This window comes from Podarcis raffonei, chromosome 16 (assembly GCF_027172205.1).
Source record: "Podarcis raffonei isolate rPodRaf1 chromosome 16, rPodRaf1.pri, whole genome shotgun sequence".
Taxonomy (NCBI): domain Eukaryota; kingdom Metazoa; phylum Chordata; class Lepidosauria; order Squamata; family Lacertidae; genus Podarcis; species Podarcis raffonei.
Window position 1 is genome coordinate 11,144,242 of NC_070617.1, and position 26,441 is coordinate 11,170,682.

General features: G+C 45.4%; 2 protein-coding genes and 1 non-coding gene across 4 annotated transcripts in view; 2 read left to right on the plus strand and 1 right to left on the minus strand.

Annotated features, from left to right (window-relative positions):
- ZBTB3 (zinc finger and BTB domain containing 3) overlaps positions 1–26,441 on the plus strand; it is a 223,094-nt gene that overhangs the window by 184,991 nt on the left and 11,662 nt on the right. The gene's annotated exons all lie outside the window — the stretch shown is intronic.
- The window catches only part of LOC128404383 (5'-3' exonuclease PLD3-like), a 30,663-nt gene continuing 5,633 nt past the window's right edge, over positions 1,412–26,441 (minus strand). Inside the window, exons 3-14 of one of the 2 annotated variants that reach the window (XM_053369931.1) lie at positions 24,233–24,436; positions 22,617–22,694; positions 21,610–21,876; positions 17,644–17,828; positions 13,930–14,113; positions 11,909–12,023; positions 9,672–9,799; positions 8,299–8,499; positions 7,263–7,402; positions 6,168–6,333; positions 4,968–5,067; positions 1,412–3,939 (exon numbers count right to left, since the gene is read on the minus strand). In XM_053369931.1, the coding sequence (XP_053225906.1) occupies positions 3,749–3,939; positions 4,968–5,067; positions 6,168–6,333; positions 7,263–7,402; positions 8,299–8,499; positions 9,672–9,799; positions 11,909–12,023; positions 13,930–14,113; positions 17,644–17,828; positions 21,610–21,876; positions 22,617–22,694; positions 24,233–24,436 (1,959 nt within the window). In that variant the 3' untranslated portion in view covers positions 1,412–3,748. The remainder of the gene's footprint in view (positions 3,940–4,967; positions 5,068–6,167; positions 6,334–7,262; positions 7,403–8,298; positions 8,500–9,671; positions 9,800–11,908; positions 12,024–13,929; positions 14,114–17,643; positions 17,829–21,609; positions 21,877–22,616; positions 22,695–24,232; positions 24,437–26,441) is intronic. The other variant, XM_053369932.1, reaches the window with a different exon arrangement.
- LOC128404513 (U2 spliceosomal RNA) lies at positions 12,818–13,008 on the plus strand. Its single transcript, XR_008328115.1, has one exon. It is a non-coding gene; the product is annotated as a U2 spliceosomal RNA (small nuclear RNA).

Genomic DNA, 26,441 nt, shown 5'->3' on the forward strand with positions numbered 1-26,441 from the left:
TAGAGTGTCTTGCTCTACTAAGCTATGTCATCATACTGTTGTTTTCATATTATCGCTGTTCATTATTACATCTATATTCCACTTTTCCTCCACAAAGCTCAAGACAGCATAGATGCTTTCCTCCTCTCCCTGTTCTATCCACACAACACCCCTGTTAGGTAGTTTAAACCCAGAGATTATTACCATCTGGAAGTACTCTTTTCTCCATATGTCTGAAACTCCCCAAATGCCCATGAGATACCTCCTGTAGTATTATTAATAATAATAATACAATTTATTACCCGCCCTTCATCGTACCATCCCAGGGCAGGTCAGAACAATTTAAAACAAAATGTTAAACACAGTTTAAAACAAATTGCAATCCTACAAGAATGGGGTGGGTCCTAGCAATATACATCTCAGCTGGCAAAGACCAAAGCACTTCCTTCAAATTCCTCCTCAAAACCTACCTTTTCTATGGAGCTTTGGCACAATTCCCTAAACTCCCTGTGCCCTGCTGTTATACTACCTTCTGTCAACAAATCAGAATGAACGTTGTCTAGCCTCCTTGCAAATGCACCAGGATGAATGCTCAATAAACAGGTCACTGCATATTATTTATTACATTTGTATCCTGCCCTTCCTCCCAAAGGAGTCCAGGGCAGCAGGTACAGTATCAGAAACTCTGGCCCTCCAGATGTTGCTAGACTACAACTCCCATCATCCCTGGCCATTGGCCATGCTTGCTGAGGCTGATGGGAGCTGTAGTTCAGCAATGGCTGGAGGGCCCAAATGATCTCCACACCCAGCATACTGCTTCCCTATTTATTCCTGCCTCCACTTCTGTCCCTTACCTCTGCCTCACATTTTATACTGTAAGCTCCCCAGGGCAGAGACCTGTCTTCTTGTACTCCATAAAGAACCAGAAGCATGGCTTGCACTCTTTAGATTATATTGAGAATTTAAAAACTGGTTGGGTGTGCAGTCAATGAAAAGACACAAACAAAATTTGACTTCTTTATTAAAAACACTTGTAATATCAAAAATAAATTCTGCTAAGAATGCAACTCCAGCCCCAACCCAACCCCAAGCATTTCCCTATCCCCAAAGAGGGTGAACTGTCTCACTCACTGCTTAAAGCTCATATAAATTTAGGCTGCAATTCCACAGCAATTTTCATGGGAGTTCTAGTGAACTCAGTGGGACTTACTTCTGAGTAGACATATACAAGATTGCAGCTTAAGGCACATAACTCCCCAACTCAAACATGCTCCCTGAGTTAATTTCCCCCCAAAATAAATCTACCTGAGGACCCTTTCCCTATCATACTGATTTCTAATTTCCAGCTGATTTCCCTGCCTCATCATTTATTTCCAGCTGATATCTGACTTCTGGCTGATTTACCCATTTTCTGATTTTTAATTGATTTCCCTGCTGATCCTCTTCCCTTATAGGGGATATACAACATAAAAAAGCAATATCATCATCCCTTTAGCAAACCTGTACATAGCTGCACTGCTAAGATATATCTTTGAAAGATGCACACACATACACAGCCATGCCCCTAGAATAAAAACACCTGCAGGAAGGCAGCTAATCATCTTACTTGAGTCCCAGCACTCCCCTCCCTTCAGAGCTTATCTACACCTATTTCAAATGCTCCAGTACATTCCAGGGTACTCTCATACCGCTTTAACAGGTATGCCTCCCGCAAAGAATCTTGGGAAGTGTAGTTCATAAAGTGTTCTAAGAGCTGATGAGCGAAACCTAATAAACCACAATTTCCAAGATTCTGTGGGGGAAGCCACGACTAAGAGAATGCTTTAGACCAGGCATAGGCAAACTCAGCCCTCCAGATGTTTCGGGACTACAACTCCCATCATCCCTAGCTAACAGGACCAGTGGTCAGGGATGATGGGAATTGTAGTCCCAAAACATCTGGAGGGCCGAGTTTGCCTACACCTGCTTTAGACGGAGGGTACAGATGTGACCTTGTTCGGGTCAAGCAGCAAGGAGAGAGCGAGGCAGAAGGCAGCGCCATTCTCTGCCAACTGGGCAACTGGAAAACTTTGGCAAGCTAGCAAACAAACGAAAAGAAATATTGGAATGTAAACATCCGTCTCTGTAAAGCCAGGCTGGTAGGGGCATTTACACATTGCCTTCTTGGGGCCACGGGCCAGTGGTGAATGGGGGGCGGGCTGTAAAAAAAGTGGTTGGAGAGACAGATGTGGCTCTTAGCTTTGTCCAGAGCGGTGGCTGGTGCCCATTGGGACTGGGGAGGTGGAAGGCAAAGGAGCCCAACAGTGAAGCCAGAACCAATGTCACAGCTTGAACCCACCATTCCAGTTTAGTCACATCCTCATCTTCCTCCCTGCTGAGTTTTACAACACTGAGGCTACACAGGAGGAAGATGATAGGCAGGGCCGTTCCCTGGACTAGCCTTAAGTAAGAAGGCAGGCAGGTAGGTGAGGGCAAGTTGAGGTTGCCCCATTTGCCCTAATGGGCCAGCCTCTGATACTCATACCGTATTTTTCGCTCCATAAGATGCACCCGACGATAAGACACACCTAGTTTTTAGACGGGGTATGTAAGAAAAAACAATTCTTTAAAGGGAGCACTGCGCAGAGCCTGTATGACTTCTGGGATAGCTGCGCAGCCTCTTCAGGGCAGCGGGATGAAGGCTCCCCGCTGCCCTGAAGAGGCTGCGTGCGGCTAAGCCAGAAGCTAGAACAGCGAGAGGGAGTGCAGTGATCCCTCTCACTGTTCTGGCTTCTGGGATAGCTGCGCAGCCTGCATTCGCTCCATAAGATGCACACACATTTCCCCTTACTTTTCAGGAGGGAAAGGGTGCGTCTTATAGAGCGAAAAATACGGGAACTAGGCTGTGTTCCAGGCACATGCCTCTCCATCCTCCACCCAGGCCACCAAGATGCATTATCACCATGGAGCCACAATTCCTGGGGGAAAGGCCTGAGAGCAGGGCCAGGGAGGGATGCCACCTGGGGAGTGGGTGGGCCCAACAGAGATGTCCAGAGGGTCGCATTTGGCCCCCAGGACCAGGGTCCCCCCCACTCCTCCTGTAAAGCAAGGGTGGCCAACTGGCGGCCCTCCAGATTTTGCTGGACTCCAACTCCCATTGGCACGGTCAACGATCAGGGTGGTGAAGTCCATCAACATGGGAGGTGGGCAACTGCAGGCTCCCCCATCCTTGGTGTAAACAGGGAGCTGGGCGGCAGCTACAACCCCCTTCCTGCCCTACTCCTCCCACCCTGAGTTCACATTTCTGCTCTTAGCTGCAGCTCGTCCCACCCTACAGTGGGGAAGTGAGGAACCTGTTGAGATGTTGCTGGACTCCAACTCCCATCATCCCTTGCAGTGAGTTGGCTGTGCTGAGGATGATGGGAGTTAAGCAACATATGGAAGGCCACAGGTTCCCTAGGCATGCGCAAGAGCGCTCCATCTCTGGTGGCCAAGCAGCTGTAGCTGTTCCTCACTTGTGCCAACAGAATGAGCGGCTGCTTAGGAGTTTCAGAAGCAACCTCTCTGGGTCAGACTGATGACCCAAAGAGTCCCACTTCCTTTCCCCCCACCCCCAACATCGCCTGCTGGCCAGATTCCTCCGGGACGCAAGCACAGGAGCAGGGGCACCAAGGCAAGAGCTTCTAAACTGCAGGATGTTGAAAGGAGTGTTTCCAGGTCAAGGGGTCAGAGCGAGGCCGAGCCCTGAACCTGTTTCCAGGCAAGGAGTGGAGTGGTCCACCCTCTGCCGTCACTTCCTCGAACATTCCCAGTGTTTGCTGAGCGGCTGAACGTAGGGAGAGTCCCAGTCCCGGATAAACACTTTCTCCAGCTGCTGGCGCAGGGTTTGTCCCGGGGTTCCTGCAGAGGCCTCGCTCTGGTTGACGACCAGACCCACGCCTGCAGTGCGGGTGAAGTAATCTTCAGACCAGTTGGAGGTACCTGGCGAAGAGGGAAACACACACACACAAATGCACAGCAGATTAGGGACTTCCTGGGCGCTTGGGTGGCTGAAAAATCCAAAGGGGAGGAATCAGGCTAGGAGGTGGCTTTGGGGACATTCATGGGCTGGGTCAAGTTGCCTTTGGCTGATTGACATCCAATGTCCTTTTGAAATGTATTAGGGGGGTGGGATTATTGGGTTGTTTGTGTTTTTGTTTTTATTATGTATTTTGTGATTTTATATTGTGATTGTGAGACCTGCGGGTATAGGGAGGTATACAAATTTAATAAACAACAATAATAGTCATGATTGGAGACCCTTGGGAAGAAGTAACTAATAAATCTAATTCATAATAACAGTGGACATTGGGGTCCACAGATCTGAACTTCTACAGCCTTGAGGTACAGCAACAGTTTGCCACCAAAGGCACCTTTAAACTCTCTGACAAGGAAGGGGACCTTCTAAAACTGCCCCTTTGACTTCCTCCTACTCAGGGAAGCAGAGAAGGGCAAGGATGGGGGCCCTGAGAGGCAGAACAGCAGAGCAAGGCGAGGCCACAGAAGGAGGATCAAACTTCACATTATGCCAAATGCATCTTTGCTTTCATGGCACTAAGGTGAGATGCTCCAGCCCCTCCCTGCCCTGCCCCCAAAGCAAAATAGATACAGTGGCACCTCGGTTCTTGAACGTAATCCTTTCCGGAAGACCGTTTGAGTTCCGAAACATTTGAAAACCAAGGTGCAAATGGCGGTCTGCAAATTTCACTGAGAAAATTGAGAAACACACAGCAGAAGTCATTCAACTTCCGAGGCATGTTCGAAAATGGAAGCATTCATTTCCAGGTTTTTGCTGTTCGGTTTCCGAAACGTTTGTCAACAGAGACGTTTGAAAACCGAGGGACCACTGTGGTAGCTTAGAATCATCACAGCTGGAAGGGACTTCAAAGGACAGCTAAGTGGAAGCCCTGGCCGCCCCATCATGGAACTGTTAGGGACAGAGCCATAAAACGCAGACAAGGTCTACTTACCAATGTAGGCGATTCTGTCGGTCACCATGTACTTGTTGTGATTGACGTGCGCATAAGGGATCGGTGGCTGCTCTCCCTCCGAGGGAACGACAAAGAGTTTCTGAAAGGAGAAAAAGTTGCCTACTGCTACCACTAGTGGGAGATGCCTCCTCTGGTTCTGCACCCCACCAGGAGCCAGAGGTAAGGCCTGTTCACTTCCCACCCAAACTGGCCTAATTGGGTAGGTACTGTTTGGTGCAATGAGCCTTCTGAGTCTCTGCATGCTGCTGAACTACAACACCCATCAGTTCCAGCAAACAAGGCCAATTTGCCAGGAATGATGGGAGTTGTAGTTCAGCAGCATCCGGAGGGCCAAAGGTTCCTCACACCTAGTGTGGAGGTTAGAGCGTTGGGCTAAGCCCAAGAGCATGGGTAGGCAGACTAAGGCCCGGGGGCCGGATCCAGCCCAATCACCTTCTAAATCCGGCCCATGGACGGTCCGGGAATCAGCGTATTTTTACATGAGTAGAGTGTGTGCTTTTATTTAAAATGCATCTCTGGGTTATTTGTGGGGCATAGGAATTCATTCATTCCCCCCCCAAAAAAAATAGTCTGGCCCCCCACAAGGTCTGAGGGACAGTGGACCGGCCCCCTGCTGAAAAAGTTTGCTGACCCCTGCCCAAGAGGCTTGAGTTCAAACCTTCACTTCCCAAGTTCTACGTTCCTATAATTCTGGCACTCCAGATTCTGAATTGGATTCCTGCAGCTTTCTGAACCTGACTAACACCGTTAAGAGAGTGGAGCCCATTGCGGTGTAGCAGTTAGAACAGAATTTCCACAAACTTGGGGCTCCAGCTGTTGCTGGACTACAACTCCCATCATCTCTAGCTAGCAGGACCAGTGGTCAGGGATGATGGGAATTGTAGTCCAAAAACAGCTGGAAACCCAGCTGTTTGGCAAGCTCTGGGTTAGAGCTTCGGACTAGGACCCTTCCCAGGGCTCCTCCAGGCAACCTTTTTATTCTCACAGCTGCCGACCAGATGCCTGCAGGAAGCCCACAAGCAAGATCTGAGCCAAACAGTAATTCTCCCCTCCTGCAGTTCCCAGTCACTGTCATTTGCAAGCTTGCCGACTCTGACAGTGGAGGTAGCACCTAAGGGCGCCAAACAGCTTGCATCCAAGCAGGCCTGTCTGCTTGTTCTCTCTGGTTCCCAGACTCACCACTTCAATGGGGCAATGCAGAGGTTCGTAGCTGAGCACTCTGAGCGAATCCAGGAAGACGAACATGGCGGGATGCGAGTGTTTCCAGCAGCTGATGAGGAGACGCACCTTCACCCGCCTTTCGCAGGCCGCAGTGCGCAGAGCGTCATCAATGACCGGCCAGAACCTAGGAGTGCCAAGCCAAGCGCAACAGCATTATTATATAAGGAACGGGGAGTCCTTTAGTCCCTGGAAACCCAAAGCTGGTGGTGGCCCTACAAAGCGGCTAAGGCTGCATACGCACCATACATTGAAAGCCCATGATTCCCCCCCCCCAAAGAATTCATTGTAAACTATAGTTTACCCCACAGAGAGCTACAATTCCCAGCACCCTTAACAATCTACAGTTCCCAGGATTCTTGGGGGACAGAGAATGGGCTTTAGATGTATGGTGTGTGAAGACAGTCCTAACGGGCCATTTTCCATTAACATCTGAATTCCAGAGCAGATATATGCCACTCTAAAGCTTAATAATAATAATAATAATAATAATAATAATAATAATAATAATTTATTTATACCCCGCCCATCTGGCTGGGTTTCCCCAGCCACTCTGGACGGCTTCCAACAAAATACTAAAATACAATAAGCTTGTGTCCAGGGCAAGTTCCACTCAGGGTAGACCCATTGAAGGGAATAGGCATGACGAACTTTAGCTTTAGGAAAACAGGAAGATGCCTTATAAGGGGTCAGACCAAACTGGTCCATCTAGCTCAGTATTGTCTACACTGACTGGTAGCAGCTCTGCAGGTTTTCAGGCAGGGGGTGCTCCCAGCCTGCCTGGAGATATTATCAACTGGATTGCTCATTTCATTACAGAACGGTGCTGAAAATGCCAATGATGCAGGTTCGATCCCCATATAGGGCAGCTGCGTATTCCTGCATTGCAGGGGGTTGGACCAGATGATCCCTTCCAACTTGACCGTTCTATGAATCTGTGGCATTCTGCATTAAAAGCAGGTGCTCCACCGCTGAGCTGTGGCCCCTTCCCCTTATGCCTTTATCACTTATTAGGTTCAGATTTTTATGTGCCTTTTCGGTCCCTTTTCGCCCTACCTCTTTGGTTTGCAGAATGTGCACTGGGGCTCATAGTCCATCACAGCAATGTAGACAAAGTCTTCAGCATCCTCGATGGTGCTCAAAATGGCGGTGAGATCAGAGGTTCTGCCTGCGGAGCAGAGGGCCGGTGGAGAGCTCTGGAACCACAAAATCAGAGAGCTTCGAAGGGGGCAAAAGAGGAGGAGGGGGCAAATCAAGGGGCCTGAGCAACATACAGCATTTGAGGCTGTTTAGTTTCGGAAAAATCAAGAAAGGGACAGTAGAACCTGGCAGAAGTGTTAAAATGATACGTGGTTTGAAGAAAATGGATAGGGAGTTGTTCTCGTAATACTCCCGCCTGGTGGTGTGGTGTAATGGTTAGAGTTGTCCGACTAGGACCCGGGAGACTTGGGTTCAAATCTAACCCTCAGCCATGAAGCTCACTGGATTAACTTGGGCCAGTCAATGCCCCTTGGCCTAACTTTACCTCACAGGGAAATTGTGAGGATAAAACCATGCATGCTGCCTCGGGCTCTTTGGTGGAGTATAAATGCAATAATATAAGTAATTCTAACCTCTGACTGATGACTTTTAACTGTAAAAAGAGGCAGTTGGAGAAGGGAGGGTTGGAAGTAATTGGCTGGCGTGGAGGAACAGGAAATTTTGTTTGAGGGAAAAAGCCACCTGGAGGTTTGTGTTAGTAGCAGAGGCTCTCAAGTCTACAGAAACTGCTAACCACCACCTCTGAGTGCCCTGTATGTGGGTCAGTTTTAATAATAAACCCAGTTCAAGTTCATCCTGTCTCTGACGGTTCCAAGACTAACGTTACTAGGAAGTTTCAAAGAATTTGGGGATAACTGGTGGCAGAAAAAGAAGAAAGAAATACAGACACAGCTACTTTGTGGGTGTAGGCCAGTGAGGCTGAGGGTCCTGGGATCCCTGATAGGCCGGAATGTAGCCTACTGTGCAAAGGGAAGAGTCACATCTGTCATCCACCCAGTGTGGAAATCCAGCCTGTGGGTCGAAAAATATTCTCCACCCTGCCCCAACTTACAGACAGATACAGCTGACCGCCGGTGCCATTCAGCTGCAGCTTCAGGGGATGAGTCAGGCCAGACTTGGCAGCCAGGTCCGCCGGCCACTTGGGTGGGATGGAGGCCCCATCTTTCCCCAGGATGCGATATATGGCAAAGATTCGGTCTAGGTCCCTAGCTAGGCAGCTGCAGTTGTACAGCACAGCGCCCAGCTCTTTAACCTGTAAGATAGAAGGAACAAGGTGAGCAGGACCTTAGGAGATTTGTCTGTCTGTCTAGGCTAAGCCCCGAGGTATGGGGAGACTTGGGCTTAAGGACAAAACAAGGCCCCTCTGCCTGGCCCTCAGGGTACACCCCTCACCGGCCCGCCCCACATTGCACCTTGAACATTTTTTATTTTCTCAAGTTGTATCGACCTGCACCTGTTTGACAAAAATGCTCTATGAACTGTAGAGCCAGCATCAGCACTAGAAATCAGGTGGGGCTCTTCGCAGACACCTGCCCTGGGCCACCTCTTTAAATTGCCTCCCCCATGGACCAATGCTCTGAGAAGTACCAAGCAGCTGAATCCAGCGGCCATTTTAATTACCCACTATGCCCCTGGTGCAGTATTGCTCTGGGGCATTGTAGCAATTTAAAATGTTAATCATCATTGTTATATTTCAATTATTTATGTGCTATATGGCACCACAGTCCCTCAAATTAACAAACAGGACAACAAAGAACCTGTTAAACTTAACCATAAAGCAGGCACCTTCACTGTGCCCTTTTTGGCACTTGCTAAAATATATTTTCGTTTAGGCAAGCCTATCCAGACAGTTAGAATGTTAATTTTCATTTTCTAACTGTTTCTAATTGTTATTATTAGCTGTTTTGTACTGAGTTTTATTCTTTTCTTATTTTTGTTAACAGCTTTGAGGTTTTATTATAATCGAGTGATACAGTATATAAATTTGTGAAATTGATACAATAAAAAATAAAATCAGAATACGTATTTCTAATACCTGCGGAGAGGTTTTTTGTTTTTTTAAAGTCTTCTCACCAAGCGCCTGAAGTTCAACAGGGAGAAAGGACCTACCTGATCTCAGCCAGGAGAGAGTTGCACAGAACTGGGTCCATAGCTCCCAGGGGTCTTGAAGCACCCCCAGCATTGCTCAGGAACTGTTGATGGCTTCTGCCACTGCTAGCAAGAAAGCCAGCCCCCCCCCACCCCCAGGTCTGATGGGCAAAAGCGTGGGCCCAACAGAGTGCCTGACCCTGACAATTGTTTTGTGGGTTGTGAGTGTGTCTACCCCTTTGACAATCCCCAGAGCACATCCTCAGATGCTTCTAATGCGCAGCCGTCCCCTGCCCATGCTCTTGAACTAGTTCCACCCATGACGCCCAGACGTACCTGAGTGAGGGAGCGCCAGTCCATGTTGGCGCTGCCCACAAAGATGTGCTTCTGATCCACCACCCATAGCTTGGTGTGCAAGATGCCTCCCGTCAGGTTCTTCATGTCCACGTACCGCACATCTGCACCTGCGGGAGGAAGGGGCAAGAATTTAACGCCTTCCATTTCCCCATTGGAATGATCCTAATGATGTTAAGAGGCCTTTGTGTCGCCATCGCTTATATGGTGCGTCACGTGCATTCAGCTTTTTGTAATCCTTACGACAGCCCTGCGAGGTTGCATTATTGAAACACAGGAATGGCGCATTACACCATATCATGACACTGGTCCACCTAACTCAGCAGTGTGTACACCAGGGGTCAGCAAGGTTTACCGGCCATGGGCTGGATCGCTTCCACGGAGATTGTCTGTGGGCCAGACTGGCGCAGCACGACGCCGGAAATTGCGTCTGCGCATGTCTGCGGTGCCAGAAATCACTTCTGTGCATGCCCAGATGCTGAAAATCGCACCTGCGCAGAAGCGATTTCTGGCACCTAGACATGCGCAGACATGATTTCCGGTATCTGCGCATGCGCAGACATGATTTCCGGTATCTGCGCATGCGCAGACGCGATTTCCGGTGTCGCTTGGCAAGTCCCCGCAGCATGCTGCGCCAGTTTAGTGCAGCGTGCAGGGGACTCGCCAAGTGGGTGGCTTGGTTCAGGGGCAGCTCGTGGGCCGGTAAACCGGTCTTCGTGGGCTGCTTCTGGCCCATGGTCCGCACGTTGCCGACCCCTGGTGTACACTGACCAGCTTACTGGGATTTCAGGCAGGGAGACTCTCCCAGTCACCTCCATACCTGGGGATGCTGAGGATTGAACCTAGGACCTTCTGAATGCAAAGCAGATGCTCTACCACTGAGCCTTTGGAATTATCCCCCCTGGATTTGCCTCTGCCCCCTTCATTGCAACCCCAGTATTACTCCTGTACTGGAAAGACAAGGCTGAAGATGAGGGAGAATGGCTCATTTAAGTCTATGTAGCCTCACTATGAAGTGAGATTCAAACGAAGGACTATTTTACTTGTAGCTCAGTCCCTGTGCTACTCCAGTTACCAAAAGCAAACCCACTGAGCTGATGCCATTACACACCACACGCATCCAAAGTCTATGTATATTCTGCCACCAAGGACAGAACTGAGTGTTCAGAATTCAGCAAGCTTCTAGCCTTCACGCTTGGGAATACAGATTCTCTCCCTTTCAGATTTAGCAAAGTGTTAAAACACAGGCCCCACCAGCTTCCTGTGTTCAGGAAATCACCTGGGAGATCAGCCATTAACCAAAGAGAAAGGGAAGTCAGTGCTTTTTTTCTGGGGGTACTCAAGAATATGAAGTATTGGCACCCCCCCCCCGAAGAAAAGCATCGGGGAAGGTAATGGGCTATGAGGAAGGCCAGAGAGAAAGAGGACTCTGCCAGATGGCCCTCCGGAGGGACCCTTCTTACAGCTCTGAATATATACACTACATGCACACGTACATACCTAACTCCAACATAAAACATATTCAAAGTACAGTAAGCCCACAATTTACATGGGGGTTCTGGGGATTGCACCGAAAGCCAAAATTGCATATACAGTGGTACCTTGGGTTAAGTACTTAATTTGTTCCAGAGTTCTGTTCTTAATCTGAAACTGTTCTTAACCTGAAGCACCACTTTAGCTAATGGGGCCTCCCGCTGCCGCTGCGCCGCCAGAGCACGATTTCTGTTCTCATCCTGAAACAAAGCTCTTAACCTGAGGTACTATTTCTGGGTTTGCGGAGTCTGTAACCTGAAGTGTCTGTAACCTGAAGCGTATGTAACCCAAGGTACCACTGTAGTAAAATCACACTTGGTTCAATGGTGGGTGCCAAAGTCCTTTCTCCTGGATGCCTGTCTGCCTTATTTATTATTATTATTATTATTATTATTATTATTATTATTATTATTATTATTATTTTGGTCAAGAGCATAAAGCTGAATGTGCACAAGTTCAATGAGCAGAAGTTGCGGGCTTACTGTACATTCTCCCCCTCAAAGAATTCTGGGCACTCTACTCCTCACAAGAGTTACAATCCCCACTGACCCTTACCCAGAATTCTTTGAGGGAATGAGTGTGCTTTCATGGTATAATAATGCATACAACAGCCTTAGCTGGCTAACAGTTGAATGTTGAAAGGTTTCCAGGTAGTACAAAAAACCCTGTTCTACGTGACGCCTTACCGTGGCGGGCCAATTCATCTGTGTCGTACTGGGAAGACTGGGGGCTGTTCACAGCGATGCTGAGCTTCACCCCGCGAGAAGGCAAGGCCCGCAGAGACTCAAACACCGCTTTGCCCTGCAAGAACGACAAGCACAACCAGACGCTTACTACAGCATTGCTATGCATGGAACCTAGAGATGCTCACATCTCCATCTCGTGAAGCAAAGGGAGTTAATTTGGGGGGCAGAGATACCTGCAATTTATTTAATTAAGGAAAGTCAGTAAAAGGATGGTATTAAACACTCGTGACCAAGTTGTACGTGCATTTCATGCTCAAATCAAAGCTGAAAGGGCAGAAGGAAGTAAATCTTCAGGTAAACATAAAGGTTGTGGCTCTTCTAGGAAATAGCTTCAAAGGGTCTGCAGAACCAGATAGATTTTCTGCAGTCATTACACGCCAAGAATTCCTTTTACAGTGTTTCAATGTTTTAAGGGGGAAATTTATTCTGCAGCACTGCTTTGCTCGGCTTGCACAGCTGTTTTTGCAGGATGCTCTCGAATGAACAGCAAGCTATCAAAGGGAAACCTTTGCGACCTCTGCTGGTGTGCAGCAAGTTTGCAGTTAGGCAGCACCTAACAGGTAAGTGGGCGGGTTTATGCAGATTGCATACCAATGGCCATCAAGCAAGAAGACAGATGGCTGAGAAATGGACAAGGTCGACAGAATCCACTATTTTTGAGATTAAACTGTTCATCAAGAGGCTGCTTAGCTGGACAACGGAAGCAGAAACATTATCAGAGTATATTTTGTGGAATTGGAAACGGTGCTGATTCCGAGGGGGCGGTGAGAGCTTTGCGGTGCCAAGTACCCACCATCACCTCAAAAGCCATCGGGAAAGGAGACCTGCTTAATTTTTGTTGACTTTGGTATCGCTTCTCGGCCTTTTGGCTAAGATCAAGTGTAGTATCTGTTCTTATCAGTTTAATATCTGATATGTCCTCTATTTGAGGACTATATATTAAATGGATTTTTGGAACTGGGAGATGGAATAGGGGCTTGCTCCATCCACTCCATGCATCGACCTGGTATTGCAGTACCTCCAGGAACGGTGCACCTCCCTCTGGGAGGAGTATTGCTGGTGCAAAAAATAGATACAAATTTTCACTTCTCTACAATGTTAGTCTTGAAACAAGGGGATTGTATACTCCCACCACAGACCCTCCCTACGTGATGGCCAGGGTTGTGTATGTCTCTGCCTCCCAAAAGTTTGCACAGCTGCCTATTGCAGCAGTCCTGGCTAATAAGCTCTGCAGGTGAATGGTGAGAGGAAGCTCAGAGACCAGGGGCTGCTGCCCAGAGGACTCCCAAGGAGAGGAGGCTGAAGGAACTGTTCACAGGGGTGTTCATAAAAAAAGGATGAGAGGCTGCCAGCTCGGCAGGCAAGGGGTGACATACCTAACTGGGCTCCTGAGACCCACAGAGGTGTCAAGAAATAATGTAGTTGGTCAAGGGAACTGTGGACTCAAAAGAAAAAGGTTGAAAACCTCTGCCCTACCTAATTTAGTAAAGATGCATAATTTTCTCTGTAAAGATTGTATGCATCCTTACATTGTTCTACCTCTCAAGCACTAGCTGCCAAGGACTAACACAGGAGGGATAAATTGGATTCACCTTGCTTTTAAAGGCATGTCCAGCTAATTCACACAAACGACACAAACCGCATTACACAAACACAGTTCTCCAAATTTTGCTATGCAGTTTTCCTATCAAGTAATACGTGCAAAAAATAATATTCTGGGGTAAAGGGTGCATAACAATGCACCTATAAGAGAAAATAACATACAAAATGCATTCTATTGGGAGAAACTGATTTGCAAAAATGTGTGCGTTAGGCAAAATTGCATACAGTAAAATGCTGGTTAATTTTCACATGGCTTTTTTAAAAAAATGCAAACAGATGTGGAAATGTACAGGACTGAAGCCTGGAAAAAGGAGAAACAGAAAAACTGGAACCGAGATTGTCCCATCTTAGCGACTGACCTGCTTCGAAGAGGGATCCTCCACGTGAACATCGGAGTCCCGTAGGGTGAAGTAGAAAGCTGCTATCTCCACACTGCTGTTGGCACCATCCAGGAGGTTCATCCAAGCCTGGTAGATGCTTGGATGGTGAGGAGTCAGCGTTTCGTAATCCAAAGTGGACGGGATGCTCTCCACCAACACCAGGCTAAAGCCAGGAACAAGACAAAGATGTCCACTCTTCCCATTATTATTCATAATGGTGTTAGAAGTTCTTTTGAATTCGATAAGACAAAATAGGAAAATAAAAGGAGTAACAATTGGCCAAAATGAATATAAAGTTAAAGCATTTGCAGATGATTTGGTAATAATGATAGAAGAACCAATGAACACAGCAAAAGAAGTATTGGAAAAAATTGAACAATTTGGAAGAGTGGCAGGTTTTAGATTAAATAAGAAGAAAACGAAAATGATTGCGAAGAATATGGATCAAAGTGTAACTGAAGTAATGCAACAACAAACAAAGATAGAGGTGGTCAGAAAGGTGAAATATTTAGGAATATGGGTAACCCCCAAAAATATAGATTTATACAAGAACAATTACGAACCAGTGTGGAATGGAATAAGAAAGGACCTAGAAGTGTGGGGAAGAATGAAGTTGTCATTTTGGGGTAGGATATCTACAATTAAGATGAACGTGCTCCCAAAGATGTTATTTCTATTCCAGACTATCCCTATAATTAAGGGAAACAAGATTTTTAAAGAATGGCAAAGAGCAATTTCAAGATATATTTGGCAGGGCAAAAAGCCGAGAATTCAGTTTAAGTTATTAACAGATGCGAAAGAAAGAGGAGGCTTTGCCCTGCCGGACTTGAAATTATATTATGAGGCATCTTGCCTTTGCTGGTTGAAAGACTGGATAAAATTAGAAAACAAGGAACTGTTAGATTTAGAGGGGTTTGATAACAGATTCGGGTGGCACGCGTATTTATGGTATGAGAAAAAGAAAATCCATAAAGGTTTTGAGAGCCACATCTTCAGAGGTCCTTTGATTGAAGTATGGGATAGGTACAAAAACCTATTAGAACCCAAAGTACCACACTGGTTATCTCCGCTAGAAGTCATGAGTGTAAAGAAAATTAATATGAGAGGCAATTGGATCATATATGGTCAACTGCTATTTAAAGAAGGGGGTAAATGGAAAATGAAACCATATGAACAAATTAAACAATATGTATATGATTGGTTGCATTATTTTCAAATAAATGAAATGTTTAGGAAAGATATCAAAGATGGCGGTTATGCTGATAAAGATTCAAAATTTCAGACTGAAATAATAAATAATGCGCAGTAACGGCAGCCAGAATTGTGTTGGCCCAGAAGTGGAAACAAGAAGAGATACCGACGGTAGAAGAATGGAGATTAAAATTGACAGATTATGCAGAACTTGATAAATTAACTGGGAAAATTAGATATAGTAAAGATCAAAAGTTTATTGAGGACTGGGAAAAATTTGTGGACTATCTGAAAAATACATGTGGTGTTAACACAACGCTAGCGGGATTTCAAGAGGCACTGTAAAAAACAAATAAGTATTGTTTATTAGAAATATTAGGAGTAAGGAGGAATATTGGCAATATGGAAGAAGGGAATGTGTATTAAAGGTATAAATATGGATGATTGTCAGAGACGCTGAAGGAAGTCCAAAACAGTTATGATTTGTTGTATTCGGGATGAAATGTACAATTCGATGAAAACTAATAAAATTTATTTAAAAAAAAAAGAAAAAAAATGAAATAATAAATAATGATTACAAAATTCTATCCAAAATGTACAAGCTGTTGTTAGAATGGAATCTGAAAGATGAGGAAGTTAAGTCGGTAATGATACACTGGGCCAGAGATGTTGGATATAATATACAATTTGAGGATTGGGAAAAACTATGGAAAGAAAATCTAAAATTTACAGCATGTATGACGTTAAAAGAGAATGTTATGAAAATGTTTTATAGATGGTATATAACACCGGTGAAATTAGCAAAAATGTATAAGACATGTAATAAGTGTTGGAAATGTAAAGATAAAGAAGGCTCTTTTTATCATATGTGGTGGGGATGTAAGAAAGTGAAAGGCTTCTGGGAAAGGATATACAATGAATTGAAGAAGATTCTAAAATATACATTTACAAAGAAACCTGAAGCCTTTCTATTAGGAATACTAGGAAATGAGATAAAGAGAAAGGACTGTAAATTTTTCCAATATGCAGTGACTGCAGCAAGAGTGTTACTGGCTCAGAAATGGAAACAACAGGAAATAGCGACAGTGGAAGAATGGAGAATGAAGCTGTTAGACTATGTGGAGTTGGATAAATTGACTGGGAAAATTATATACCTAAGAGACCAAAAGTTCATCGAGGGCTGGAGGAAATTTGTGGAATATCTGGAAAGTATAAGTGAGGGACAGATAACGCTAGAGGGGTTTAAAAAAGCACCGTGAAAAACTAAGAAGTATTGTCTAAAGAGAAAGGAAATTAAGGGTATAAATAATGACAATATAAATTACGAAATGCGTATTTAAAATAATGACTATGGATGATTTACGGAGAAGCTGAAGGAAGTCCAGAAAAGAAGCAATTTGTGAAAATTGGATGTGAAAAATTTTATGTATGTTTTGTTTTGTTGTAAATTAATAAAAAAAATTATGCAAAAAAAAAAAAAAGCCAGGAAGAAGAGAGGGGAGCAGGTGAAGTCTAAAGAAATGCAGTGGTGCTTTCTATGTTGGACAGGTTGGCAAACCCCATGGATTTTGGGTTTCTTTTCAGAATCTCTTCCATCCCACATGCCGTGCTATGGTGAGAGGGGTGCGGCCTGAGAAAAGTCCCAAGGGCCAGACGAAGAGGCTTGGAGGGCGAGGTTCTGCCCTGGTTTCCCCCAACCCTGAACTACAACACCCCCAGCTGAAAGCCCGTTTTTCCTTTTTTCAGTGTTTCCTTTTTAAATATAGTTTTATTGATTTCTAATACATAACAATTAAGGGACACGGGTGGCGCTGTGGGTTAAACCACAGAGCCTAGGACTTGCCGATCAGAAGGTCGGTGGTTCGAATCCCCACGACAGAGTGAGCTCCCGTTGCTTGGTCCCTGCTCCTGCCAACCTAGCAGTTCAAAAGCACACCAGTGCAAGTAGATAAATAGGTACCACTCTGGCGGGAAGGTAAATGGCGTTTCCATGTGCTGCTCTGGTTTGCCAGAAGCGGCTTAGTCATGCTGGCCACGTGACCCAAAAGCTGTACGTCGGGTCCCTCGGCCAATAAAGCGAGATGAGCGCCGCAACCCCAGAGTCGGCCACGACTGGACCTAATGGTCAGGGGTCCCTTTACCTTTACCACATAACAATTACAAAAGAGAGAAAGAGAAGGATACAAAAACAATCTGCCCCGCTCCTCTCTCCAGGACAGATCAATCTAGTTAAGTTTGCCAAAGTCCAGCCTGTAATTTCGGTAGTTGCTGTTCTTCAGGATTATCAGTAAAGTGTTTTATAAAAGGCTGTCATGTTTCAACAAAATTGTCTACAACATTTGTTTTATGCAGTGCATGTAATCTCTTTGTTAATTGTTCTGCAGTGTGTTTTTAATGCTGTGCACCGCACCCTGGGATCTTCTGATAAAAGGCGGTACCTAAATTGAATTAATAATAAAAATAATAGCTGGTAGCCCTTACATGCGCATGCCCCTTACTTGCCTGCACTGACTACTGCACTCCTCCGCCGCATTCCACAGTTTTGGGAAGCTGCTCCATCTCCATGCTTCGTATCCCACCAGCCCCAGGAAGGAGCCAGGGTTTCCGTGTTTCCATGTGAACCAGCAAACAAAGCCCAGGATAAGAAAGAAAAGAAGGAAACAGAGAACAGACCGATATGGGAGACGCTGAGAAGACAAAAGGGGTTGAGAGGAAGAAGGACATTATTTAGTGCCATCTCCAAACTAAGCCCAATGTACATTTTGCTCGTGGAGGCTTAGTTTGGTCAGCATCGAGTATACACTTTTGGAGTTAACGCTAAATAAATTACTTTTGGTAAATGAGCCACCATAGCTGCTGGAGGGCCACGAAAATTTGTGTCCTGAGCTTTTTTGATCCGTCTGCCTATGCACTATCTGAAACCAAAGGGCGCATGGGTTGCCAGATGTGAAATAAATATATTGGCATTTTTTCCAGCTCTCCTACCCCACTATCAGCGTTTCAGACAGGGAATGTCTTCCTGCCCATCTGTCTGGGTTTCCCTGCCCATCTGGCGGGGTTTCCCCAGCCACTCTGGGTGGCTCCCAACAGAATATTAAAAACACAATAAAACATCAAATATTAAAAACTTCCCTAAATAGGGCTGCCTTTAGATGTCTTCTAAAAGTCTGGTAGTTGTTGTTCTCTTTGACATCTGGTGGGAGGGCGTTCCACAGGGAGGGTGCCACTACTGAGAAGGCCCTCTGCCTGGTTCCCTGTAGCTTCACTTCTCGCAGTTAGGAAACTGCCAGAAGGAAGGTATACAAGTGGGAGCTAAACAGTACAAACTGAAAGCATTTGCTGATGATTTGGTATTGACTTTACAGGAGCCAGAATCTAGTACTAAAAGAGTACTGGAACTGATTCAAGAATTTGGTCAGGTAGCAGGCTTTAAGTTGAACAAGATGAAAACTAAGGTCTTAGAGAAAAATTTAACTGTGATTGAGAGAGATAAGTTTCAGAAGGAGACAGGATTAACACTGGTTAAGAAAGTGAAATATTTAGGGGTTAATATGACTGCTAAGAATGTGAACTTATTTAAGGACAACTATGAAAAATGTTGGACTGAAGTGAAAAAGGACCTAGAAATATGGTCAAATTTGAAGTTATCACTGTTAGGCCGAATTGCTGTGATAAAAATGAACGTATTGCCAAGGATGCTGTTTTTGTTTCAAACACTGCAAATTTTGGACAAAATGGACTGTTTCAAAAAGTGGCAGAGAGACATTTCTAGATTTGTCTGGCAGGGCAAGAAGCCTCAAATAAAATTTAAGATATTAACTGATGCTAAAGAAAGAGGTGGATTTGCCCTGCCAGACCTTAAACTTTATTATGAATCAGCCGCCTTTTGTTGGCTGAGAGAATGGCTGCTTCTTGAAAATACTGATGTGTTGGATTTGGAAGGTTTCAACAATGTATTTGGTTGGCATGCATATCTGTGGTATGATAAGGTTAAAGCACATAAAGCGTTTAAAAACCATATTGTCAGGAAAGCACTGTTTAATGTCTGGATAAGATATAAGGATTTGCTAGAAAATAAAACCCCAAGATGGTTGTCACCAATGGAAGCAAAGGCTCAGAAAAAACTCAATATGGAGGCCAAATGGCCGAAGTATTGGGAAATTCTGGAACAAGAGGGAGACAGATTAAAACTGCAGAGTTTTGAAAAATTAAAAAATAGAGTGCGAGACTGGCTCCATTATTATCAAATAATGGAGGCATATAATTTGGACAAAAAACTAGGCTTCCAGGTGGAAAAATCAAAATTGGAAACAGAATTGTTAGATCCCAAAGTTAAGAATTTGTCAAGAATGTATAACTTGCTGTTGAAATGGAATACGCAGGATGAAACGGTGAAATTTGCTATGATTAAATGGGCACAAGATGTTGGAAACAACATTATGATGGCTGACTGAGAACAGTTATGGACCACAGGTATGAAGTTTACGGCATGTAATGCCTTAAAAGAGAATCTAATGAAAATGATCTACAGGTGGTACATAACACCAGTCAAGCTTGCAAAAATCTACCATTTGCCCGATAATAAATGCTGGAAATGTAATGAGACTGAAGGTACAGTCTTTCACCTTTGGTGGACATGCCCAAGGATTAAGACTTTCTGGGAGATGATTTATAATGAAATGAAAAAGGTATTTAAATATACTTTCTTGAAGAAACCAGAGGCCTTTCTCCTGGGCATGGTCGGCCAATTGGTGCCAAGGAAGGATAGAACTTTCTTTATGTATGCTACAACAGCAGCAAGAATACTTATCGCAAAGCATTGGAAGACACAAGATTTACCCACCCGGGAAGAATGGCAGATGAAGTTGATGGACTACATGGAACTGGTGGAAATGACTGGCAGAATCCGAGACCAGGGAGAAGAGTTGGTGGAAGAAGATTGGAAAAAATTTAAAGTCTATCTACAGAAATACTGTAAAATTAATGAATGTTAGAAGGATGCTGGAATGAAGTTACATGGCTTTAGCAGAAATGTTATAAAGAATTAAGTAAAAATAGATTGTTAATGGGTCAAAGTGGAAAATTCAAGGTTAGATTGTGCTAAGATAAATCATAGAACAAAAACTGCGTAAGATGGAAAGGATTTGCTGAAACAGCTAATTGAATTAGAATACAAAAAAGGGAGGTGTGAGGAGGTTGATGAAACAAGTAAATGAAAGACAAAGATATGGAAATATTGGATGTGTTTTTAATTGATTTTGTTTCTCTTTTTGTTTTATTGTATTGTTTTTTGTTTTTTTATCTTTCCTATGTATTGTAAGGTACTGATTTGTTCTATTTAATTTTTCATTTTTTCTTTCTTCTTTTTTTGTAATCTTTAAACCTTTAATAAATATATATTTTTTTTAAAAAAAAGGAAACTGCCAGAAGGCCCTCAGAGCTAGACTTCAATGTCCGGGCTGAACAAAGGGGGTGGAGGCGCTCCTTCAGGTATACTGGGCTGAGGCTATACCACTGAGTCATTTATGTGCCTTCATTGAATGAGCATTCATTCTGATTTGTTTGCGGAGAGGTTTGAAAGCGTATCAAAGCAAATGTAATCCCACACATTTCCCACTGCATTTTCACTATTGCTTTCCTTGTCGCCAAAAGTCAGGTCTTTTGAGGAAGTGGGTTTGTTGCACAAGCGCTCCAAAACAACTAGAATTGTAGAGCCAGAATTTGCTGGTAGGTGACTGAATTTCACCCAAAAATAGCAAGTCTGGGGGTGCCCTCTTGTCACCCCACTGAGAAAGCAACTATCTCATACATTTCAAACTCTGCGTATTTTTGCCCCCATGTCAATTTTTTTATTTAACCGGATTTATATACCGCTTAATCAGCAAGAAACCCTAGGCGGTTGGCACAAAACAATATGAAATATTCAGAAGAAAATATCAACACAATCAAACTTTAAAAAGAAGTAGACTTAAAATTTACCAAAATATAGATAAAATCCATAAGTTTCAAAACAAATGTGTGTAACAGTTTCTGGCAACCTTGAAATTATCAGCTGTGGGAGCCTGCGACTGTTCTGCACATTTTTAGATTTTGCTAAAGACTGCTTTGTAGATGTTTCTAAATCTGCTTCAGTTTTATTTTTAATTGCATTGCCTCACCATTGTGGCAGTTCTTGCCCTGCCTTTGTGTGGAACGGCGGGCTTATTTTTGTGCGGAATGTTTAGACATGCCCAAACAACAATAAAAAGTTTTAAGCAAGCACCAAAAACAATACGACGAAGGTGCTTGAGGACTATCAATCAGCAGGGAGTTCTGGAGAGTAAGCACTGCCACTAAAAGGATTGTTTCCTTGCCAGGGTAGAATAAACATTACATGGCACTTGTGAAAGTACCTGTTCCGCAGATTAAAGCAGTTTAGTGTGAATATATGGGGTATGTTGGAGCATGCTTTGGGATTCTCTAATATACCTTGGCCCACTTTTGGGGGGCTCCTGCCTGTGACTTAGAAGAGTCGGCCTTCTTCATGGTTGGTGCCTGGGACCTGGCATCGATTCCTGCCCTGCTCTGCTGCCCAAGGGCAAACGTCTCGTTTTGCACCCTGCCTTGTGAGCTAGCCGTTGTCCTCCTCTCCATCTGGGGCCTTGCCTTGGTGCTTCGCAGCTGAGAGGTCTCCAGAACCTGTAGCCGGGCCCTCTTGTCTTTCACCACTTCCCACTCGATGTTTGGTTGAGGCAGCTGGCAAGAGAGGGAAAAGCTCATGTTGTGAAAATCGTATCTCGGCTTCATGTGCCGAGATCCGAATGAGTCTTTTGATCACACACACGCTGTCCCTCTGAGCAAGCAAGCTACCAAACAAGGAAGTCTTCCATTTTTCAGACCAAGGGCCGATTTCATTTCTAAGTAACTTTCCGGAGGCCACAATCCAGTGGTAGGTGGGGCCAGAAGAAGTGGGTGGGGCTACAAATGTAAATATTAACTCCACTGCATGGAGAGAGGGTGTGTGTGGCTGGGGAGAGTTCCAAGGGCCTGACAGAGGGGCCTGGAGGGCCGCATCCAGTCCCAAGGTTCTCCACTCAACCTGTAGTTTCACATTTCATCCAAATGGGAAAACAAGAAGTAACAGGCAGGAAACAAGCCAGGATATTAGGCCATGGTTGTAAGCTGGTTTAACATTCTTTCACCCCCGGTTCGGACAAAATTGGAAACACAGTTAAATGGAAGAGTTTCTGGTTTGCTTGCTCCTGCGGTATAAGATGCTGACAGTCCCATGTCCAGTCCTCCAGGTATGGCTGGGAGAGATTCCCTGCCTGAAATCCTGAAGAGCTGCTGCCGGTCAGTGCAGACGATACTGAGCTAAGTGGATCAGTGGTCTCAGTATAAGGCAGCTTCTGGGGTATGGAGGAAGATGGCAGCCATTTCCTCAGATGGCTCTGCTTAAAAAAAGACCCCTGTTCTGGTTATGCATCCCTTGTTACCTCCTTTGCCCCGTTTCGGGGTGGGGAAGGCTCCTCTTCCTGTGGGACATCCAGTCTCCTCAGCCTGACAAAGGGGGACTGAAAAGGAAAATGGAGGGATGTCTTTTTATGTTCAGTGAGCCCAGCTGTGGCAGCCATCTTGGTTGTTGTCGTCCTCTTACTATTACAGTGGTACCTCAGGTTAAGTACTTAATTCGTTCCAGAGGTCCGTTCTTAACCTGAAACTGTTCTTAACCTGAAGCACCACTTTAGCTAATGTGGCCTCTTGCTGCTGCCGCGCCACCGGAGCCCAATTTCTGTTCTCATCCTGAAGCAAAGTTCTTAACCTGAAGTACTATTTCTGGGTTAGCAGAGTCTGTAACCTGAAGCGTATGTAACCCGAGGCACCACTGTAATGGACTCTGCCTGTGAACCAAATCCTGACTGACAGAAACAAGGCAGCTGACCTTCCGAATGGTACTTCCCTGTTTGTTTGTTTGTTTGTTTGTTTGTTTGAGCAGTGAATGCCCCCACCCCACCCTGGACTCCAGCTCCCATCATCTCTGACTGTTGGCAATGCTGGCTGAGGCTGATGGAAGTTGGAGTCCAACAACAGCTTGAGGGTCTGACAAAGAGTTCCTGTATCCCTGCGCCTATTATTCTAGCCCTTTCAACACTCCCTGTTTCACATTGTCACCTGACTCGGCAATCTTGCGCCTCCTTACACAGAAGTAAGTCACGCCGGATTCAAGGAAGGCCACATCCAGGCCACACATTTAATTCACATGGCTTTCCCCAAAGACTCCTGGGGACTGTAGTCCATCCCTCAAAGAGCTACAATGCCCAATTGCCTTTAACAAACCACATTTGCCAAGATTATTTGGGGAAAGCGATGTGCTACAAATAAATGTGTGACCTAGGTCAGTTTTGGCATGTGGCCCTCGGAACGTTGCCTAGAAAGAAAGCGGCCCTCGGACCGGAAAATTTTCCCCACTCCTGCAATAGATAAGTAAGTATATCTCCCTGTGGTACAGTTAGTTTGGTCCTGAATTTGGAGAAGGGTATGGATTGTACACCCCCAGCCCTGAGAGTGACCCTGTCTGTGTTGCACAGCTATGGCCAAAGTCCATAGCTGCCAACTTACAGATTTGAAAATAAGGGACTAGCAGCCTCGAAAATAAGGGATCAGCAGTCAAAATAAGGGATTTTAGTCAACCAGCAGCCAAATGAAGCCTCAAGCGGTGGTTCCCGCAGCGCAGCAACCCGGCAAAGGGGATGCAGCAAGGAAAACCACCGTCACCTCTCTGCTGGGAAGCGCTGAGCAAAGGCGAGTCCCCAGGTAACGTGGCCGATTTGATCAGCACAAAGCATGCAAGCTCCACCCCCCAGTCGTTCTTAGACTCCTTTTTGGGTGAGCAACGCAGCCAAGCAACACAGTTGGAGCCTCCCTCCTCCCTGGCTGGCAGGGAGGGAGGGAGAGGAGCTGCTTCCTTTGAAACCCAGGAAATTTAAGGGACATCATCAATAAGGGATAGCAGCGGGACACGGCGCTGGGATAAGGGACTTTCCCGCCAAATAAGGGATGGTTGACAGCTATGCCAAAGTCCAGCTGCCTCAACTAGCTGAAATAGACTCACCAAGGGGGTGTCTCTTTCCAACACGGTTTGCCTGCTGTCTTCATGAGCTTCTGCTTCTTCCGACGATTGTGAAGAACCTCTGGGGGGACTGGGCGATGGGTCCTTGGCTGGCTCGGCCTGCTTCCTGTGAGCTCTGATGCTCTCCCTGGGAGAAAGGATGTCAGCGACATGACTTCCTCTAAAGCTTTGCGGTTCCCTTGAAACCTGCGTTTGAGAAACAGTGCAGAGTCGTGTTGATTGGCAGCTGGTGCCTTACAGTATAGTGGGGCACTTCCTCTTAGCAGGGGGTTTTTGTTTTCTTATTGTACAGAAAGAAGGTTGATGAGGACTGTGTATGCACGATACACCTAATGCACTTTTAAAGCACATCCTCTCTGCCCCCCAACAATCCTGGGAATATTCCTGGTGCCTTCCGAAATTAAAAAGATGTTTCAAGGAGCCATCAGAACTGATCACCCTTGATGTTTTAATCAGAGTAAACCATTGTCAACATTTACTAAAGGTTGGAAACCCCTTATAGACTTTTTGCGTGAAAAAGAAAATGAACACGAAACAGTGTTCAAATGGCTTGGCTCCTGAACAAATTGGCCCCCAAACACCGCAAACCCGGAAGTAAGTGTTCCGGTTTTGTTATGTACTGAGTTGAATAGGATCCAAAATGCAGCAGTCTGATTGGTCCTAGAACAATAGGATCCAAAATGCAGCAGCCTGATGATTGGTCCTAGAACAATAGGATCCAAAATGCAGCAGTCTGATTGGTCCTAGAACAATAGGATTCAGAATGCAGTAGTCTGATTGGTCCTAGAACAATGCAGCTGTATGATTGGTCCGCAGGAGCCACCCAATCCAGCTCCAGGTGGAAGTGAATCCACAACCTGATTGGCCTACAGGAGAATCCCGGAATTAGCCAATCACGTGCAGCCCATTGTGTAAATAATGTATATAAAGAAGATATTGTGGGGGAACTTCCATTCCTCCTCACCACTATGAGCTGAATAAAGAGCATGAAATCCACTCTCGACTCCGAGTATATTTCAGGTTTGCAAACGTTTTTCAGAAGCCGAACATCCGACACGGCTTCCGCTTGAGTGCAGGAAGCTCCTGCAGCCAATTAGAAGCCGTGCCTTGGCTTTCGAACGGTTTTGGGAGTCAAACGGATTAAGTTCGAGAACCAAGGTATCACTGTATCTGGGTTTGAGGACTGAAGGTAATATTAGTTTATAGAAAGTGGATTTGTTGGGTGTTATCTTGGAGTGGCTGTGTTGAATAATTTTCTACGTATAGTTGACAGATGAGGAGTTGGAATTTTTTCTTTCTTAGTTTTTTTTTATCCTTGATGAAAAGCTCTCTGATATTAACCTTTCAATTATTTTTTCAAACTTTAATAAAATGTATTTAAAAAATAAAGGAAGAGAACCGATCACCCTGTCATCATCCAAAAGCGACTTGAGGGAGTATTGGTGCTCTGACGGATTGTGCGAGAGAAAGCACATGTGTGTGCAAAGGATCTGACCAAAGGGTGCCTTCCGCAACCGTTACTTGCAATTAGCACAAGGCAGCTCCCCTGGGAGTTTCCTCTTGCTGCACAGATGTTTTTACAGTCACAAAGAGATAGGAGCTTTCTGCCCGCCTCCTCCGCCCGCCACTCACACAGAAAACTTCCTGCCCTTTGAAAGGAGCCTGCGCTGCAAGAGCTGTCTCTGCCCAAGTCAGGCCTCTGTGTGATCTAACCCCAGCATTGCTGTCAAGGCTGCCATCTGGCTTTCTGGTTTCTCAGCTGGAGAGTCTTTCACAGCTCAGCAGCCTGTGATCTTTTTAAAGAAGAGGTGCCACGAATTGCAACTTTAATCTCCTGCATGCTCTGCCACTGCCTCCCTATTGGACCAGCCACCACAGATGGGTAAACCTGCAGCCATACAAAAGTTACTGGACTCCAGCTCCCATAGCCAGTATGGCCAGTGCCCGTTCCAGTTTGTGGGGGCAGGATGGGCTTCGGGCACAATGCCCTTAGTATGCCCAACCTCTCTGAGATCTCCCCTTCTCCTCCTCACCGATACACCAAAGCCCACTTCTCTGCAAGGGTGTGTCCATGGTTGGTGGAAGGTGCTGCTGTAAACTCTCATTTGTGTCACTCCTTGCAGCTCAGAGGCTTTAGAAGACATCTGAAGGCAGCCCTGTATAGGGAAGTTTAATGTTTACTGCTATATTA